This window comes from Urocitellus parryii, chromosome 7 (genome assembly GCF_045843805.1).
Source record: "Urocitellus parryii isolate mUroPar1 chromosome 7, mUroPar1.hap1, whole genome shotgun sequence".
NCBI classification, from domain to species: domain Eukaryota; kingdom Metazoa; phylum Chordata; class Mammalia; order Rodentia; family Sciuridae; genus Urocitellus; species Urocitellus parryii.
The window spans coordinates 128,554,034-128,574,582 of NC_135537.1; the positions used below are offsets into that span (position 1 = coordinate 128,554,034).

General features: G+C 45.4%; 1 protein-coding gene across 1 annotated transcript in view; it reads left to right on the plus strand.

The window, feature by feature from the left end:
* The window catches only part of Pik3r5 (phosphoinositide-3-kinase regulatory subunit 5), a 73,908-nt gene that overhangs the window by 47,381 nt on the left and 5,978 nt on the right, over positions 1–20,549 (plus strand). Inside the window, exons 2-7 of the mRNA XM_026390622.1 lie at positions 804–919; positions 2,837–2,937; positions 3,810–3,878; positions 4,651–4,789; positions 17,467–17,536; positions 20,358–20,532. Of these exons, the coding sequence (XP_026246407.1) occupies positions 817–919; positions 2,837–2,937; positions 3,810–3,878; positions 4,651–4,789; positions 17,467–17,536; positions 20,358–20,532 (657 nt within the window). The 5' untranslated portion in view covers positions 804–816. The remainder of the gene's footprint in view (positions 1–803; positions 920–2,836; positions 2,938–3,809; positions 3,879–4,650; positions 4,790–17,466; positions 17,537–20,357; positions 20,533–20,549) is intronic.

Here is a 20,549-nt window from a genome sequence, read left to right on the forward strand (position 1 = left end):
GGACTTTGGATAGTTGGTGACATCGTGAAGCCTCAGAGAAAGGAAAGAAAAAAAAATGTCTAAACACAGGGTGACAGCAGAGAGGACCCAGGTGCCCGTGACCCGTGCCGAGGTTGGCAGGATGGGAATGGGGATTTGTATGAGGACATTCCCTGCCCTGACACCCCACATGTGGAAGGAGATCCTATGACCACCCCCATCCCTGTAGGATTGGGGGGATTCAGGCCTGGAAATTCAGAAAATCTCCCCCAAGTGATTTGGATTTTCTTGTTGAGATCCTCCTGCCCTAGAGTCTGCACCCCCTACCTCTAGGGTCTGGCCGTGGTGTGGGCATTCCCTGGGCACTTGGCCTTTCACTTCCTATGCCTTTGTGCTCTTCAGTCACAGGGTGGCTGCTCCTGCTGCTCAGATGTGGCCGATCCTTTCAGGACTCCACTTGTCTTGTCTGTTAAAATGGGAATGATGATAACAGGACTCACATTTCTGAAGGGAGCTTGGAACAAAGGAGATAATATATGCAAAGGCAAAGTAGCATCATATTGGCACATAGTAGGTGGTCAATAAAATAAAAATTTCCCTTCTTGCCTACTACCCAAGTTTTGATGGCACTGTTTCTGCCCTGGAGGCCGCACTAAGGCCTCTAGAGCTGTGCCCACACAGTCCCCGAGCTACAGTGGGCGGATCGCACTGGACTTGGAGTGCCCTCCTGGGCCGGGTGCTGCCCTGCTGGACTCAGGGACCAGCCTCGTATTCTCTGAGACGGGGGCTCAACAGGCTGACCTGGCATCTGTTTCCCCACACAGGCAATGACTCAGGATGCAGCCAGGGGCCACGACGTGCACGGAGGACCGCATCCAGCATGCCCTGGAGCGTTGCCTGCATGGACTCAGCCTGGGCCGCAGCACCACTTCCTGGTCAGGTAGGGCTGAGGGAGCTGGGGAGGTGTTCTGAGGACCCAGGGGGGCCTCAGAGGCGGTTTTGAGCCCTGGGCCAAGCATGGAAGCTGGCAGATTCTGGTTCACGCTCAGAGCCTCATCTGGGCTGGGCAAGCGCGCTCTCCCACTGAGCTGCCTCGGATTCTGTTCAGATCCTGTGTGACTTGAGCAAATCCCTAGACTTCACCTGGGCAGGAGCTGCAGCATGCAGCTCTGTCTCCTTTCTCCCTTGACGCTTCCTCATCCTACTCAGGTGCTATCTCGCTTCCTCAGCATGTGCTAGAAGCACAGGTTTGGAATCGCTTAGAAACACCCCAGCTACTGATTCCAAAAGAGCAGCCAGGAATTCACAGGCAGTTCTCCCCCAGATTCTCCTGCTCACTTGTTTCTAGTTCCTTCCACAGCCCTACCCTCCTCCAACCTGTAGAACGAGGGAGAAACTCAGCAGAGCTTCAAGGATGAGAGGCCTCTATGCTCCCTGCTTCCCAGGCCTGAGAACTGGGGAATCTGCAGGCTGGGGCACATGTATCTCTGTGGTTGGTGCCTAGTTGTAAGAATTCCTTATTCTAGTGAAGATTTTTCACATCTGTGTCTGCTTGCCTCTCTACCTACTCTATGAGATCGATCCCTGCTGGTTCTTAAACACACCTGGTTTCTTCCCATTTCAGGACCTTTGCACCTGCTGCCTGGAATTCTTCCCTAAGAATGTGCATAGCTGGCTCCTTCTCATGCACGTCCCAACTCCAATGTCACCTCCATGGAGCTTATCCCTGGCCTTCAGAATTAGACCGATCTGCATTAAAACTGTCTTTAATTGGCTGTACATCCTTGTGCAAGCTACCTATCATTTCAGGACTCCACTTATCTTATCTGTAAAATGGGAATGATGATAACAGGACTCACATTTCTGAAGGGTGCTTGGGACATTCAAAGGAGATAATATATGCAAAGGCAAAGTAGCATCACATTGGCACATAGTAGGTGGTCAGTAAAATAAAAACTTCCCTTCTTGCCTACTGCCCAAGTTTTGATGGGGCCTAAGCTTGCAGAGTTGAGGAGCATTGTTAAGTCAAAGAATGTGAAAAGATCTGACTTTGGCAAGTTCTACGAAAACCTGTGTTTAGGGATCTCCTGGCCTTTAGAAGGAGTCCATGCACATAAGGAGACATGGAGTTTAAATTCCATGAAATGTACTGTCAATACACATCCACCCTTCCTAATCTCCTTTTCCCCAACCCCTGACATATAACCGCCCTTAATTCCTGTGACCACACCATTTCATTTTTAGGGGTTTACCCTTGTTGACTTCAGGGAAACAGAGACAAACCAACTAAGAAAGTCTGAGGAAGTTAAAGCAACAAAGTGCTCATTATAGCTTTTGAGCTATGAATGAATTTAGCTTCCCCTTCCTGGGTTCCATTACCAGGCAGTTCAGGGAAACTCCATGATTGTCACAGATACCTTCTTGGGTCTTAGGGTGGAGCTGGTTGTGGCTCCTCTATTTATTCCACAGTGACTGACTCTATTTATTCCACCCTCATCGGCACCAGCACACATTGCAGGAAAGCAGGGGAGATGGAGCACCAATGCTCCCCAGAGGTGCAGGGGCAGAGTGACCTCAAGTCCATTGGCCTCTAAGGGGATCCCAGCCCATGTCTCCAATCTGTGCTCTTGAGCCTCTTGTGCAGGAATAGGAAATGGGTCATCATGTCTCGATGGGGTAGGGGAGCACATTGGTTCAGCGTGCTCACGAAGGCTGTCTCACTTTAGAAAGGAATGTTCCAGTGCCATCCCCAAGAGAAGAATGTCCCAGTATAGATCCCCCCTCTCTATAGCTCCTGACTGAGGGTGGCCAGAAGAGACCTGAGCTGATCACTTGCCTCTTTTTACTCCCTTTCTAGCGGGGCTGTGTCTGAATTGCTGGAGCCTTCAGGAGCTGGTCAGCAGGGACCCGGGCCACTTCCTCATCCTCCTGGAGCAGATCCTGCAGAAAACCCGAGAGGTGAGGGTGTCCCCTAGCACCATCAAAGGCAGAGCTCTGGGTTTGGCGTGGTAGAATTGAGAAATCTTATGTCTGGATGCTGATGCATTGAGGGTATCTGGAAAGGGGTGTGTTCTCTCTAGTGTGAACAGGGGATCCAGAGACCTGAGCTGAAGCCTCTTGGCACTGACATTGCTTGTAAGTCCAGCAATAGACTAGAAAGGAGGGAGGAAGCTTAACCCAATCCCTTTTCTGAAAAGACCCCATAAGAACAAAGGCATAGAAGAGAAGAAAGAGAAGGCCATTTGGGAAGGGAAACTGAGGCCTCCTTTGACAGTTCATGGCTTTTATGACCAAGGAATGCATGCCGGGCTGAGCTGGACGAGGCTTCCAGAACATCTGTGAATCCCAAAGGAGGATTCTGGCTCTTTTATAAAGAATTCTCTTTTTTTATGTTTTTATTTTTATTTTTTAGTGAATGATTGAATTTGGAAAACATGTGATTTTTCTTCAGTTGGCTCCCTCTATAAAAAAGAAAGTCTTCATTTATCAAGACATCTAAGGTTACCGTTCTGGCATTACCATTACCTGGTGCTTTTCATACTGTGATCCCAAGCAAGCCAGCCTAAGCACTAAATTGCCTCTGAGGTGCTGGACTTATAAACCCAAATAAAGAGGACCAACACTCCTGTAGGAACAGGGCAGAGTTTGGTAGAAGGGATTGAATAGGAGTTGTGGCAGGTGCATCATCTATCCAAAGTAAAGAGAAGGAAAAGTCTAAATTTCATCCAGCACAGAAGAAAGAGTGGGAGAGTTTTCTGTGCCTCCAACCCCTCTGAGTTCCAGAATGGGCCATGAGAATGCTGCATTTGACCTCTCCATCCTCTCCACAGGTCCAAGAGAAGGGTACCTATGACCTCCTCACCCCACTGGCTCTACTCTTCTATTCCACTGTCCTCTGTGTAAGTTCACATGGGCCCACGCAGGAGAGGGAGGAGAGGAGAAGGAAGGATAAGGATGAGCAACTTCTGTCAGGGTCACAGTGCTCACTCCTCTGAGGATCAACAGAGAGAGAAACTCTAGGTTTTTATCTTGAGATAGAGTTTGACCTTCTGATGTCTTCAGAGCTGCCATCTTGAGGGGCCTCTAGTAATTCCTTGTAGCTATCCTTGTGCCTGGCATCTCTGGGCTTCCATAGAGGAACTGCTGTGACAGTGTATTCATCAACCACAAGAGAGATTCCATGGAGATATTTTGTGTCCACCTCAATTTTGACCCCAGTGGTCACTTTCACCCAGTGTGATCATCTCTCATATTCACCAGACTGGTGACCAAAATAACCGTGTACATGGATTCATTCTACCCAAAGCATAAACACTTGCCTGTAGTGAGGATGTTTAACTACAGGATGGAAGATCCTTCTCCAAAATAAGTGGCAACCATGCACAGGGTACAATGACCTTCAGGTGGCAACTTTGCAGAGAGGCTCTCTCAAGTTTGGGTAAACTGTGTCTGGTCAAAACAAGGCCCTGGGTGCCATCTTGCCCATCTGTGACTCACTCCCTGTAACTCATTTCTCATTCTTCCTAATCTTGTTCTGCAACACACTGCTCCCTGGAAATGATCATCCTTTGTAGAACATTCCAGAAAGGGAGAAGAAGCTGTCCTGGAATATCAGTGAGTTTTTTTTTTTTTCTCACCTGCATCTCTCTTGCTACCCCTTGTCTGTCCTAGACCCCACACTTCCCACCAGACTCAGATCTCCTTCTGAAGGCAGCCAGAACCTATCACCGATTCCTGACCTGGCCTGTTCCTTACTGCAGCATCTACCAGGAACTGCTTACCTTCATCGATGCTGAACTCAAGGCCCCAGGTGAGTGTTGAGCACAAGGAGCAGGGCTTGTGTGGTCAGGAAGCTTCTAGCTCTTCTGAAATGTTCTTTTAACCTTTAGTTCACTTCTGCCCATGCCCTGGTCAAAACCTTCATGGAAAATACAACATCAGGTGCCTGAGTCTGCACAAGCTAAAGCAGTAAGTGTGGAAGGAACCCCGAGGAGAAATCTTTAGGGGAAGCTGGAGCAAGTGTTCAGGACAAGAAGACCCCAGCACTTCACCTGGGCCTCTGCTCCAGGTAGCAAAGGGATCTCCAGGTTGGCTCAGGTCAACCAGAGAAGTCCCCAGAATATTGACTAGAGATCCTGACTTGTTCTCTTTGCCCCAGGAGCAAATTGGCATATGTGGGTTAACAGTTAACATGGGAGAACGGTTGGTGATGGGAAAGGACAGGCTGATGGTCACTATGCAAGTGTGCATGAGGACTTGGTACTGTCCAGGTTTTTACATATGGAGTCTGAAAAGGATGGATTCTTCAGAAATCGAAAATACTATTATAGACATACAAATGAAGTCTAAGAAAACTATGATAGAGCAAGAGAAAACATAATCAAATACGATATGGTAGCCCTATATTATCATTCCTCACAGTGATATTCCAAGGAACAGAGTCGTATAACATCTCAATAAATGTCTCTGAAACATTTGGTAGAATTCAACATGCAGTCCGGATATTCAAAACCTCTCAATATATTGAAACTATTTCCATGGAAGTATTTTAAATATGGCAACAGCCCAAGGTTAAGTACCAGAGGCACTTCCTTTAAACTCAGTTGCCTCTCTTTTTACTTATAGTTATTTTGCATATGCAAAAAAGACATAAATAAAGATATTTCCTCATCAAGAGAAGATAACATTTTAATGATTTAGAGTTCAAACAAGAGAAGTCTAAGAGAATCACCAGGATGAATATTGTCAGAACTAGAAAACAAGTAGCTTAAGTGCTTTCCCATATATTGGTATCAACAGATAAGGATATGCAATAGAGAGAAAAGCATAACAGCAATTAAAATCATGAAAAAAATAAAAATATGAGTAAGCTACATAGAGAAAACAAACTATACTGAAGATAAATAATTGAAGAGACATATTGCTGGATTGAATCAATATTTTAATAACAAGTGTTAGAAAAATAAATGCAATTCTAATCAAAATACCAACCAGATCTTTTTAAAATTTAACAAATTGAGTCTATTTGAAAGAAATAGCATTTATTTGTGCAGTTACCATGATATATATATATATATATATAACGTATTCTTTTAAAAGAGAATAAAAATGAGGGCTGGGGTTGTAGCTCAGTGGCGGAGCACTTGCCTAGCATGTGCAAGACCCTGGGTTTGATCCTCAGCACCACATAAAAATAAATAAATAAAATAAGGGTATTGTGTCCAACTACAACTAAAAAATAAATATTTTTTTAAAAAAAGAATAAAAATGTGGCTCAGTGGTAGTGTGCTTGCCTAGTACATATGAGGCACTGGGTTTGATCCTCAGCAGCACATAAAATAAACAAATAAAATAAAGGTATTGTATCTATCTACAACTAAAAAATATATATTTTAAAAAATGAGATATTTCCCTTACTAGGTCTTTGAAGGTAGTATAGAGCTATGGTAATTAAATTAGCACCTATTGGTATAAGAATAGATAGATTAATGGAACAAAATATAATATCTAGAAACAGAATATTAAAAATTTATTATATGACAAAACAGCATCTGCCAATCAGTGATGAAAGAGTTCAGACATTTAATAAGTGGTATCAGGATAATTGACAGTTCATAAGAGTTAGAACTTCATCTCAAAAAAAAAAAAAAAAGGCACACCAAACACCCAAATGAAGTCCCATCTCAAATAAAACAACTTGCAGATAGATGAAAGATTCAAGTGTGGAAAACAAGGTCAGGAAATCAGTGGAAGAAAATAAATTACATCACCCTGGACTGGAGAAGAGTTATCAAACACATCCCAAACGCAAAAGTGATAAAGAGGACTGGGGTTGTGGCTTAGTGGCAGAGTGCTTGTCTAGCACGTGTGAGGCACTGGGTTCGATCCTCAGAACCACATAAAAATAAATAAATAAATAAATGATTCTAAAAAGTGATCAAGATTTACAAAGGTTTGGGGGCTATGGGTGTGGTTCAGTGGTAGGGTGCTTGCCTAGCATGCATAAGGCCCTGGGATCAATCACCAATGTTAAAAAAGAAAAGATTTTTCAAATCATAAAGATTTGAAAGCATGAAATTTAAAGCCTTTATGTGGCTTTAAAACCCCTATAATAATGAAACATAAATAACAAGCTAAAACAATTGTGACCAAAATGAATACATCAAACCCATGATATTTAAAAATAGCCACACCAAGGGAAATAGAAATAAGCACATGATTCAAGTACATCCAAAAAGAACCATGAATGACTGAGCAATGCCCCCCAATATTCATTTTCATTAGTAATAAAGCAAATGCAAAACTAAAGAATGAATGCTTTCTTTTGCCACCCAATTGGCAAAAACAAAAGAAGAAGAATGAATGAAAATATCAGGGATGTTGAGGAAAATTGGGGCAGAGTTGGCTAAACATCAGAAGACCCTTTTGTTCTGCAGTTCCATTCCTCTAAGTCGATCCTGATAAGTAACTATGGCTGTGCAAAGATTCAGCTACAAGGGTGTTCTTTCCTCCTAATTCTCAACCAATGCCAGAACATTTAAAATATCCAACATAGTTCAGTATACTGTGGCAAAGTCATTCAGTGGAATGCTATTCAATTATTAAAAACAATACTGTAGAAACAGTTCTTTAGGTCAAAAGATGTTGACTAACTTGTTGAGAATAAAAGCAGACCCCCCAATACTATGTATGCTGTAATCCCATTTCTATTTTTCCATTAAAATGTACATACATTCCAAGTCCTATTTAACCCTGGCAGCATTTAATTGGCATTAAACACACTCAGGATTGAAGTTTCAAATCTTATCCCCCAACTCATGGACCCTAAAAATCTCAAAACTGAAGTTTTGATTGTAAATTCTTTTGGAAGGGTTTATGACTTCTTTTTCCAACCAATTGGCTGGTCTGTCTTACCCTGGCCAATCAGCTGATCTGTCTGCCTCCCAACCAATCAGCTGATCTGTCTGCCTCCCAAACAATCAGCTAATCTGTCTGCCTCCCAACCAATCAGCTAATCTGTCTGTCTCCCAACCAATCAGCTGATCTATATGTCTTCCAGCCAATCAGCTGATCTCTGTCTCCCAACCAATCAGCTGGTCTGTCTGTTCCCCCCAAACCCCACTGGTCTATCTTCCTCCAACCAGTCAGCTGACTGTCACAATTGAGCAGAGCAGGTACCAGCTAGGGTTGGCCAACCCCAAAATCTACCCATAAGATGGGCCTCGCTTTATTGTAGATACTTGCATATGGAATAAGAAATCAGGAAGGCCTCAAAGGAGGCCTTGGACGTGGAGAGGCACTCAGGCAAATTATAAATAGTCTTCCAACATAACTTTCTGAGATACCCTAAATCAACAAACCACTTTAAAGTCTCTCTCTTTCATTTTCTCCTCCCACTTCTCCTCAAAACAAACAGATCTGGACCTCTTCGGGCCTCTTGCTAGTGACTAGAGTTCTCTTACCAGGAAGCCAAGTGTTTCTTTCCTTCTGTAATTTGGAGAGAAAGAATTCAAAATGTATATGCCTTGGCAGGGTCTTTGATTGATACCAAAGATCTATGACTCTTTCTTATTTTGAAATGGGCAATGGAGATGATGGGGTTGGGGGAGAGGTGTCACCTGTGGGGAGACTGCTTCCCAATTCAGATCATACCAGCTGGCTCCCCTCTGTGGAGTGTTTGCTATGCCTTGGGGTATTTTTTGTGGGCAGCTGGGCTGGAGCTCTGTTCTGGGCAGCCCAGCAAGCAGATGTGAGGAGGAGGGGCAGGTGGGGTAAGGCTCAGACCCTGTGCTGGGGGGATGCTACGCCTGAGACACAAAAGCCACGCAGAGCAGACACTGGAGATGGATATGGAAAGAGAAGGAGGGTCTTTTGCCTTGGAGCAGGGAGAACCCTGAGAACCATCACTCAAGGCACTGAGGGACATTGCCCCGGGACCACATGAGGCTTCAGATATTCTGGTGACCAGGGAGAAGGCAGATGCCTAGAAAGGGAAACTCAGGCCAAGCTGCCCATACTAGAAATCTCTCTTCATCCAGGGAAAGCAGAACTGAAATAGGAAACCATTTACTCTGCTTCATACCAGAGAATAATTTTCAAACAGTTAAAAAGCACATACAAATGGCCAGGTGCAGTGGCACATGCCTGTAATCCTAGCAGCCTAGGAGGCTGAGGCAGGAGGATCGAGAGTTCAAAACCAGCTTCAACAAAAGCGAAGCAACTAAGCAACTCAGTGAGACTCTGTCTCTAAAATATAGAAGAGGGCTGGGGAATGTGGCTTACTGGTCAAGTGCCCCTGAGTTCAATCCCTGGTACCAATAAATAAATAAACCAAAACAACAGCAACAAAACACATACAAATGGAACCACCATTTGACCCAGTTATTCCAGTTTTCCTGCTCCTCAGCATATATCCAAAAAGTTTAAAATCAGCATACTACACTGATTAGCCACGTCAGTGTTCATAGCAGCAGAGTTCACAATAGCTAAGTTATGGACGCAACCTAGATGCCCATCAGCAGATGAATGTGTAAATAAATTATGGTATACACACACAATGGAATATTACTCAGCTATAAAGAAGAGTAACTTTATGACATTTGCCAGTAAATGGATGGATCTGGAGAATATCATGCTAAGTGAAAGAGCCAATTCCAAAAATCCAAATGTTGAATGTTTTCACTGATATATGGAAACTAAACTGATATGTGGGAGAGCGGAAGAAGCCAAGTTTAGTAGATTAGACAAAGGGGAATGAAAGGAAATGGGGATAGGAATAGGAAAGATAGTAGAAAAAATCTAACATAATGTTTCTATGTACACATATGAAATTATCTAAGTAAACCCCACCATTGTGCCCACCCACAAAAATGGGATCCTAATTAGAATAAGATATATCCCATGCTTGTATAATTTTGTCAAAATGGATTCTACTGTCATGTATAACTAAAAAGAACCGATAAAATAAAATTTAAAAAATTTAAATGATAAAATGAACTAGATAATACAAATCAACAAAACATTGAAACTGATAGAAACATTGCATGATAAAAGGCTTTTTCATGAGAATTTTGTAAATATGAACCAAACCTACACAAGTGTGGTAATCTTTTTATGGATTATTCAAGGATAACAAAAAAAACTATAGAAAATATCATTGAAGGGCTGAGCAGTCACCACTTAATATCAGATTCATAACTCAAATGCCCTCATTTCAGGTTTCATCATTGCCATAAACAATACATATATACTTAAAGCCAAAAAAAATCTACATACAAATATATTATGAGCCTGTGTTAGAGATGAAGTCAGCTCATTGCTGAGGAAACCAGGTGGTTTAAAGAAAGATATGAGGGGCTAGGGATGTGGCTCAAGTGGTAGTACGCTCGCCTGGCATGCATGGGGCACTGGGTTCGATCCTCAGCACCACATACAAATAAAATAAATATGTTGTGTCCACTGAAAACTAAAAAATAAATATTAAAAATTTTTTAAGAAAGAAAGATATGAAAAACTGATTCAAGTGTCCCATATAAACTAGAGTAAGATTGGAGCTTTGGGTGCAAAATTAGCTGCTATGGTAAAGGGAAACAAAAATCAGCACTTCTTGGGTTCTGTTTTCTACCCAACAATAATCACTTGCAACTGATCTCACTTCTACAAGTTCATCTCCAGTTTTAAAGAACGTGAGCCCTAATCAATAGCAAACAGTAGGTTAAATAAAATGACCTTCCTCTACCTTCAGTATGATTTTTAGTGATACTCGTGCCTCAGTCCTCCCTCTTCCCCCAGCAATCCCAGCTGAGGGAGGTAATAGAAGGAATTGGCAGAGGGCAAGAATGGAGCCCGGGAACCTGAGGCTTTGGAGAAAGGCCGGATAATTTAGTTGTTAGCTGTGCTTGGTACCCAACCAAGGTTTCAGATCCTGGGTCTGCTACTCACTATCTGTAGGGCTTTCAGAGAGACATTTAACTTTTATAACCCTCAGTTTCCTCATCTGTCAAATGAGCCGTTTGTGAGGATTAATGCTGCCTACACTGATGTCACATGGCTGTGGTCAGAAGGTGGTGGTGTTAGTTCAAGAGATGGGTCCCGGCAAGGTTGGCAGGGAGAAGGTGACAAGGGGCCTGGGGAGCTGGGCCCTCCACGCCATGGAGCCTTAGTGTCCCGGTTGCCATGGAGATTGTGGCTGGGTGGCAGAGGAAGCGGGCTGGTTATCAAGGCTGGGGGCCTCCCCCTTCTTCCTGACTCCACCCCCAATGGGGTCACCTTCAGCCTGTCTGCTGGGGGTGGCAGGAAACCTCGAGTCAGCACCACTGGGTCCTGCCACCCCACAGCCCTCTGGAGCTCAGCCCACATGTTTGTTAAATATTTACCCAACACCCACACGGCAGCGCAGACCACAGACTCTCCTGCAAAGAATTGATCTGTAACGCTGAGTGGCACCCGTGGGCATCTTCTGTGCAAGTCACTCAGCAGTCTTCGAAGCACACAAAACCTCAAGGAACGCTGTCCCAGACCACAGCCCTGCAATGTCAGAGACACAGAGAAAGTCATAATATCCCATTTCACACACAAGAAAACTCAGAGGATTCAGCATCCCTTTGTCCAAAACGTAAAAATCCAGGGCAAGAGAAGGAATATGGATCTCGGTATGACAGAGACCTGGGCTTTGTCACTTACTAGTTGATGGTCTTGGGCAGGTTATATAGGCTTGCTGAGCTTCCCTGTCAAAAAGCAAGACTTAAGTTGATGATGATGATGACTAAGTGAAAGATGAGATCGTTTCACTGACTGTGTGCTAATGGTGTGCTAACCACGGCTGACCATCCGTTGCACGTACTCTTAAAAGGCCTGTTGGAGGCTAGGGTGGTGGCTCAGTGGTAGAGTGCTTGCTTAGCACGTGTGAGGCACTGGGTTCCATCCTCAGCACCGCATTAAGAAATAAATAAGCAAATAAATAAGTAAATATAAAGTTATAAAAAAAGAACTCCTATTGGGTAGTGACTATCATACCCATTTTTCAGATGATGAAGCAGAAGCCTGGGCCATTGCGTTAACTGGTACCCGATTATGTAGCTCCTATATGACTCTTTGGTTCCAGAAACCATAATCTATTCTCCTGTTTGCATAATGCTCTCTACCTGCAGGCAGAGAACAGGTGACTGACTGTGTGAACCAAAGACCTTGGGCTGTTCCAGCTGTCTTTTTGTGTAACTTTCCTTTCTGGGGAATATCTTTTATTTTTAATTTTTTCCCCTTTTGGATACCACCAATGTTTTCCTGCCCTTTGACTTCCTGTCAAAGTAGAAGAAACCTCAACCTCAGCTCATTCAGTTTTGCCTAACAAATGGTAGCGGGTGAATTCTAGATAGTCTTCCGTGGTAATAAGATTCTCTTAAGATATTACTCATTGAGACATTTGATTTTTATTCTTTTTGTCTCTGACGGTGGGATAAATGGTTTACTATGTTTGCAGGAATGAATGTCAAACATCATTGACTAGTGGGTGGGGGAGATTTAGGGAAAAGGGTAGAGGGCAGGTGTCCCAAGAAACCACAGGTTGTGATCAGCTAAGACTAAGCTGGCTGCATATAACAGAAAGCCCCAAAGAACAGTGGCTTAAATTCATAAGGATTTATTTTTCCCGCCTACAAAAGGAAAAAAAAAATCTGGAAGAAGGTAGTCCAGCATTGGTAAGTGACCCTACAAACACCCTGGACTGGCCTTCTCTCACCTTTCTGTTCCACCATCCTTAGTTGGAGACATTATCCTCAAGAACATTTCATGGTATAAGATGGCTGCTGGTGCTCTGGCTATCGAATCCACATGCCAGTTCACAGAAAGGAGGAAGGGAGACAGGTTGCCAAAATGAAACTAGCCAACACCTTCTGCAAGAGTGATTGAGAAGTGCGACTTCGTAGGCCGGTGTCCCATTAGTGAGAAAGAAAAATGGATATTTCATAGATGATTAGAAATTTCTGGTGCATAAGATTTACTTGTAAAAGTGGTATGGGAAAAAAAAGGGGGGGGGAAGAAAAAAAAAGGAAAAAAAAAGTGGTACGGAAAACCCAAATTGGACCCATTGGTGTGACTCTTGGTAGGGCTGTGAGAGGGGTGTCATGGCAGGTCTTGCCTCACTTACCCCCAGGCCTGAGGCTCCGCAAAGCTGGAGGAACTCACCCCACAGGCATTTCTGTGGCTTCACACCAGCATGTGTCTTTTGTTATCATTGTCCTGTTGGTTCCAAGAATTGAAACCCACTCTGGCAGCACGGAGATCTGCCCACCAGTTTCCTTCCCCTTAGTATTTTCCTCTTGCCTTTCCTAACCGCATCTCTTCCCATCCTCCGCTTCTCTGCTCCCAGACTCCCAACTGGCAGGGATCCCAGGTCTTCCTGGCCATGTCCTCCTCCTGGCTTTGTTTGAAGTCTGTGCTGTTCCTTCCTGCCCAGTGCCTGATGAGGCTACGTGACCACCAGTCCCAGGTTTCTCTAACCCCTCTAGAATCCAGGATCCCAAGATGGGGAGCAAGAAGGTGTTACTCATGGAACCCCCATTGGGAGAAAGCATAAGAGAAACCTAGTTACTGGGAGTGTCGTGCCTGGGTCTGCTATAGATCAGGCTTTCCAGCCTTCAGCCATGAGCTGACATTAATTACAGAAACTGGAGGACTCAATGACACAGTCTTTGGGGATTGCAACACAGTTAGGCTGGGCTCTGCTTGACATTAGTGTGTGGATTTTGTGAAATCTTGCTTTTGGACCTAGTAAGAGGAGACTTGAGTCAAACTGTGGTTGCTGCCTGCCTCACCTGTGCCAGGTACTCCCGGTAGCCGCGGCGAGGTGCGCTGATGGGTGGTTGACCTTATGCTAGTATTTGCTTGAGGGCAGAAGCGGTGCCTTTTCTGTATCCTTGGTCTTCACAATCTGCTGTATGTGTATAGAGCCATCTATTTGCCACCTTAAGAAGAGGCAGAAGCCTCAGTGGGCAAATGTGGTTCAACTGTGAAGGGTCCTGAATGCCTGGGCAAGGAGGTGGAACTTTGCATGACCGCCTGGCACCCTGTGAGTACCCATTTTCTGTCCATAGGGGCTGGCTCCATTCCACTTCCTGCTGACAAGAACCTGAAATTAAGCACCACCCAGGCCGTGTTTTTGTTTTGGCTGTTCAACCTCTGCAGTTGGGGTCTAAGGAGCAACCTCAGAAACCTGGTCCCATCTGCTAAGGAGACCAAATGTGTTTTTCAGTTTTCCATCACCATAACAAGATATCGTCCATGTCCATCACTATAACAAAGTAGCCAAGATAATTAATTTATAAAGAGAAAAGGTTTATCTGGGTTCACAGTCTGGAAGGTGCCAGCCCATGGTCAAATGGCCCCCATTGCTTTGGGCATGTGGTGAGGTGGCACCTCATGGTGGCAGCCTGTGGTACAGAAGGACCACTCCCCTCACTGACGGGAGACAACACATGGGAAGAGGAAGGAGCTGGGTTCCCACAATCCCCTTGGAGGGCACACCCTCAATGACCTAAGGACTACTGTGCACTAGGCCCTACTTCTCAAAATTTCCATCACCTCCCAATAAATAACACCACCTTGGAGCAAGCTTTGGGGGACTCTTATGATTCAAGTGATAGCCTGAGGGATGGGTCAAGCTCCCTGTTGAGGGAATGGGGGATGGGGTCAAAGGTGAGGGACAGGCGTCCATGGACCCAGGCTCTCTGTTGAGGGAATGGGGTGTGGGGTTAAAGGTGATTCTGGTACTGGTACTGCCACCTGCCTTAGCAGTGATGATCTTTCTGGTGCCACCAGGGAACATAATGGAAAACATAATCCTGGCTTGCAGGATGCTGGGAGACATTTCTAATGTCACAATGTACCCCAACAAATAGGGAGTTGGATTACAATTTCTAAACCCAGTTCAGAGAGTCAGTTTGAAAAAAAAAAAAAAAGAAGGTCGATGGGATCAAAGCCTTCTTTCTCATTACAGGATGTTCTAATTTGTTCCCTGTTCTGATCCCAGCTCCTCCAGTCATCCCCCCAAACTCCACCCCCCATGATGAGCATTGAGGCCATTACCAAGAGAGGGGACTTGATGGGGTCGTCAGGGTGGGGTTGGGGGTTTTGTCTGATGATTTTTGTATGCTCCACTTGGCAACGGCTGAGGTCTTGGGTATTCGCCAGGCCAACCAGCTCTGAAAACGGCTTCCTCTGGGTCAGGGTGTGCTGCAGGTTCCCTTTCACATAGCCCCCCAAGAATGAAGCAAAAAAACCCCACACACGCCGTTACGGGGAGTCCACACAGGGAATAGGGAGCAACCCCCAGCTCTAACTGTACTGTCATCCTAAAATAAGGCTAGGACAATATCCCAAGATACGTGGGGATAGGGATGTAAGAGATTAAAGGACGTTTCTCATGACGGAGCTACAGAGGAGCAGAATCCGTAGACACTCCATAGACAGAATCCCAGGAAGAGTGATGGTTAAGACTGAGCGGTTGTATTGGGGGACAGGGGTAATCCCGGTAAGCTCTGGGAGAGCAAGTGGGGTCTGAAGCATTTTGAAGGAAACCTGATGTGGGAGGAGAGTGACTTCACAGCCTGCTCCTCCCCAGAGTGTGACCAGCTGTATGTCCTGGGTCGACAGAGGCAGAGTTGGGGGTGGAGATGAGAGGTCAGTGGGATGTGGGCTATGTGTTAAAAATAAATAAATAAACAGGGCTGAGGATGGAGATCAGTGTAGAGAAATTACCTAGCATGGGCTGGGCCCTGGGTTCTATCCTTAGCACTGAAAAAGAAAGAGAGAAAGAGAGAAAGAAAGAAAGAAAGAAAGAAAGAAAGAAAGAAAGAAAGAAAGAAAGAAAGAAAGAAAGAAAGAAAGAAAGAAAGAAAGAAAAGAAAGAAAGAAAAGAAAGAAAGAGAAAAGAAAATAAATGGTAAAAGAAAAGAGAAATAAAGTTAGGAGATTTATCTTATGCATGTGTTTTGCAGTCAGGGAGACTGGGGCAGGGTGTTATCCATTTGTCTCCACTGTATTCTACTGGGTGGGGGAGGTTCAAGTGGAGCTTTTTCCTGTAATGTATGTGAGCAGCCACCAGATGGTGTCCCAAATCCTGAGAGTGACAGTATGATCTCAGGGACTTAGCACCACACAGATAGAACATCAACTCGGACTCATGTGCCAGTTACGTCAATTCAACATCATCTAAATGACTGACACCCAAGGCCATTCAGTCCCAAGGTAGAAGAACGTGATTTGGCAATTTTCTGCCATTTACTAAACAAAAATCATGGACTTGATGTTTATAGCTGTATCCCTGATCTTGGCTTGTGTATCAGAGGACATGTCCCTCTGGCTTCATAGTTCAACCCCAGACCCAGGTGGCCTGCTCCCCACAGGGACTTCCCTGTGACCACCTCCAACCTCTGATAAGAGGGTGGCCTGCTCCCCACAGCCCCAGCCTGGCCTCTGTTTCCCTTGGTCTGTGGGAGAGTGGATTGTTGAAGCTCATTACGGGTGACACAGAACTAAATAAAGAGATACTGTCCAACTGAGTCACGTGGCAGGAAAAACCAGAAAATGTTTGGTTGGTTTCTTCCCAGGGGGGTTTGAAGTCACAGGAGAGGGAGAGGTGCAAGAGGCTGGAGAGGAGGGGATGTAAGCTGGGAGGAGAGCGGGGCTCAGACTTCAGAGAAAGTAGCATTAGGCAAGGCAGTAGCTGCCCAAGGGGTGTAGGAAGCCAGGCAGAGGTGTGGATGTTGGACATGAGCTGGGGGACCGAGAGATGCCTGAGACGCATACCCACCAGGACCATGGGTTGTGGTGGTTGGTGCCGGGGACCCAGGAACACCTGGGTAGTGTGTGATTCCACAGCCTTCTGTGCCCAGGCTCCCCCTCCCAGGATGCTCTGTCTCATGATCTCTAATGTTATAGGCTGGTGGATCCCAGGTGGGGCTTAGGAAACATAGACTGTTTAGGGCCTCAGAGGCCACCCATCTAAGCTACCCCTCACATGAGGAACTAAGATCCCTAGGTAAAATGACCTGTCCAACGTCATGTGGAAGAGTCAGGATAGAACTCAGGCTTCTGACCAGGGTTCCAGCCCTGGATCCTTTTCTTCCCTGCCAGGCTGCCCCCCTGCCTGGGGACAGGGCCTGGGCAGACTGGCTGAGAGGGGACTGGGCAGCCCTTTGGATGGAGGGGCAACCAGGGTAGAAAGCCCCCCAAAATTGGTGAGGCTCAGGATGGATTTGGGGGCTGGAGGCTGAGTCACAAAGGCGGGGTAAGTGATCACTTGTGAAGGATGACACAGAGGTAAACACCAGGCACATGGAAGGTCCAAACAGCAGCTCTCTTACCCAGGGTTCTCCTGAGCCTCATCCACAGGAACTTCTGACCTGACTGACCAGTGACTGGTCATGAGGACATCATTGCTAAAGGAAGAGATCAGCCATGAACTCTTTTTTCTTTGTTCTTGGCCCACAGGAATCTCCTACCAGAGACTGGTACGGTCCGAGCAGGGTCTGTCCATCAGGAGTCAACGAAGTTCCACTGTGTGAGTTTTCTTGGGGCAGGGGAAAACCAGAAGAGGACCTCCCACCCTTTCACCATCCTCTCTTCCCTGGCATCTGGCATCCTCTCCAACATTGCACCTTTTCCCACCCTAGTCACCAAATAACAGACTTCAAGGGGACCAAGAACCCTCTGAAGTTGCTGGTGATGTTTTGTGTATAACTTCATTTTTCTGGGAAGAGGGTCTTCTTGCAGACTCTTGAAAGGGGTCTGCATCCGTCATGCCAGGTATTGGCTGCACATTACCTCATGCATCCCTACTTTTCAGAAGAGGAACCTGGAAGTCAGAGAAGCCAAATAGCTTCCCCAAGGTCACATAACTAGTGAGTGTGTGGCCAGGATTTGAGCCTCAGTCTTACTCCAAGGTCTTTCCACAGTGTCTTTCAACTGTCACTAAAACAGTGTTTTCCAAACTCTTTTGACCAGGATATACAATTTAAAAAATACATTCTTCTATGATAGTCTGGCACACAGAGAGAGCTGAAACATTTTTCATGAACTGAAACTTACCCCTGTTATCTAGGATGAGCTCTGTCCTATTTGGCACTATTTTATTTAAATAACAAGTTCTGTTGTGACTCCCCAAACCCATTGCATTAACCCACTCCTGGGTTCTGGCCTGCAGTTTGAAAAGCATCAGAATGGAGGTATCCGTTCTGAGGATCTCTGGAGATCTCAAAGTTATGTGGGTTCTGTCTCATCGTCATCTCACTTTGACATGCTGCAAACCCAGGGACCCTGACCTCCACCAACTCAGGCATTTTAGCTGCCCCATCCCTCCCACTCCACAACCTAGGGGTTCACTTCACATTGAGCAAATACTTCTTGAGGTGGTTGAAACACTTATGGGTAAAAACGAGCAAATAAAAAAGTCTAGGGTAGATGTTGAGACAGAAAGGACATAAAAATGTCATATAGTAGCCCCCTCTTATCTGCAAAGGATACATTCTAAGGCATGCAATGAATGCTTGAAACTGCAGATAGTACTGAACTCTATATGTGCTGAGAACTTTCACCTTTTCACTTAAAGGAAACATTTTGTGGTGGGTTTCGCATATCAGAATTTTCAGCATCACTAATCTTGTGCTTTGGGGCCAATATTAAGTAAAATAAGGGTTCCTTAAGCACAAACACATGATACCATGACAATCTAAGTGATCACTGAGACAGCGACTGAGTGACTAATGGGCAGGTAGTATATACTGTGCTGGACAAAGGAATGATTTATGTCCCAGATGGGCTGCAGCTGGACTGTCCGAGATTTCAACATGTTACTCAGAATGGTATGCAATTTAAAATTTATGAATCCCTTACTCCTGGAATTTTTCATTTGATATTTTCAGAGCATGATTGACTATAGGTAAACAAAACTGTAGATAATGGTGGGGATGGGGGTGGACTACCGGCAGGTGGGCTGTAGGCTGGTGGGCTGGTGAATAATCTCCTATACCTTTAAGGTACTTACTGGGCTTTGGGAACTACCTTCACATGTGTTAATCCATTTAATCCTCATGTTAATCCTGTGAGAAAGGTGTTTTTCAGATAAGGGAACAGAGAGGTTAGTGGGAAGAGCTTAGGGTTGGGAGATGGTCTCACTTCATTAATTATAAACTGAAAATGATGAAAAAGTTCTTGAACAATGAAATCATGCAGGATCTCAGTCTTGCCCTTCAAATAGTGAGGCTTAGCACATGCCCATGGCGGGGTGGTGGTGGTGTTCGGGGAGCATAGGAAAAAATCAAGCACTCAGCAAGGGAGATGCCATTTATGAGAGCCTGCCTCCTTTTCCTGAAAAAATGGGGATAAATCAAAAACTTTCTGTCTAGTTGATGGAGACTCTGTTCTGTCTCTCTGCACTGACCCTGGGACTCAGCTCTGGGACAGACATCCACAAAGCCTGCAGGGAACCCTGCTTACATAGTTTTTCTTTGCTCTGAGTTTTAATAACTTGGAATTGTAGGATAAGAAGAAACTTATGATTATATTATGACTATTACCATGGTTCAAATTTGCTCTAAGATCATGCAGTCATGGAGGGCTTGGCACGGGGGAAATGAGAAGGCCACGTGTTGACCATCAGTATCTGATGGTCTGTGAGTCTCCCTAACATTTGGGTATGTTTAAAAGTCTCCATAATAAAGAAATTTAAACTCTAGCACCAAGAGGAAACCCAGATATCCAGTGGGAACAGAGGTGGAGGTGGCTGAGCCAATACCCACCCCTTAGCCCAATGTGAGCCTGCATGATGGCTTTGGGCTAATTTGAAAACATGTCCCCATGAGAGAAGGAATCAGATGAAGCCCTCACTGGCACCCCTTCCTATGGGCAGATGCTGCCCCACTCCATGAGGAATTTCAGGCCCTACCTGCCTTAGCCAGAAAACATGTGGCTGCCCTGCTCCCCTCTCCCCCTCAAAATGGTCAATGGGCTTCAAGTCACCTGGACAGAACTACCATCCTCTTTTGAATAATGTGCATCCTCCTATATGTCCCATGGGGGGAAATGTTTATATAAAAAAGATAAGATTCATTTTTAAAAATTAAGTTCAGTTTGGAAAGTCTTTGAAAGCTCCAGTTGAAAGATACTCTAAAGTAGACCACAAGCCTTCCTCTTGGCAATGGGACCCTTGAGCCCTCCAGGACTCTCTCCTGGTCTCCTGCTATTGCTTGCTCAAGCCATTCTGGGCTGTGAGGAGGCCCAGGCCTCTGCAGAGCTGAGCTCTGAGCTCTGCAGGGCAAGGTGTGTGGCTGTGCCTTGGCCTGTGGCACACCCCAGGTCTCACAGCTGGTCCTCTGTGTCTCCAGCACTGTGCTGTTGCTGAACCCAGTGGAGGTGCAGGCTGAGTTCCTTGCCGTGGCTGACAAGTTGAGCGCACCCGCGCACTCACCCCACAGCACCTACACCACCCTGCTCCTGCATGCCTTCCAGGCTATCTTTGGTGCCCACTGTGACCTCCCTGGCCTGCACTGCAGGCTGCAGGTATGGGCCTGGGACCC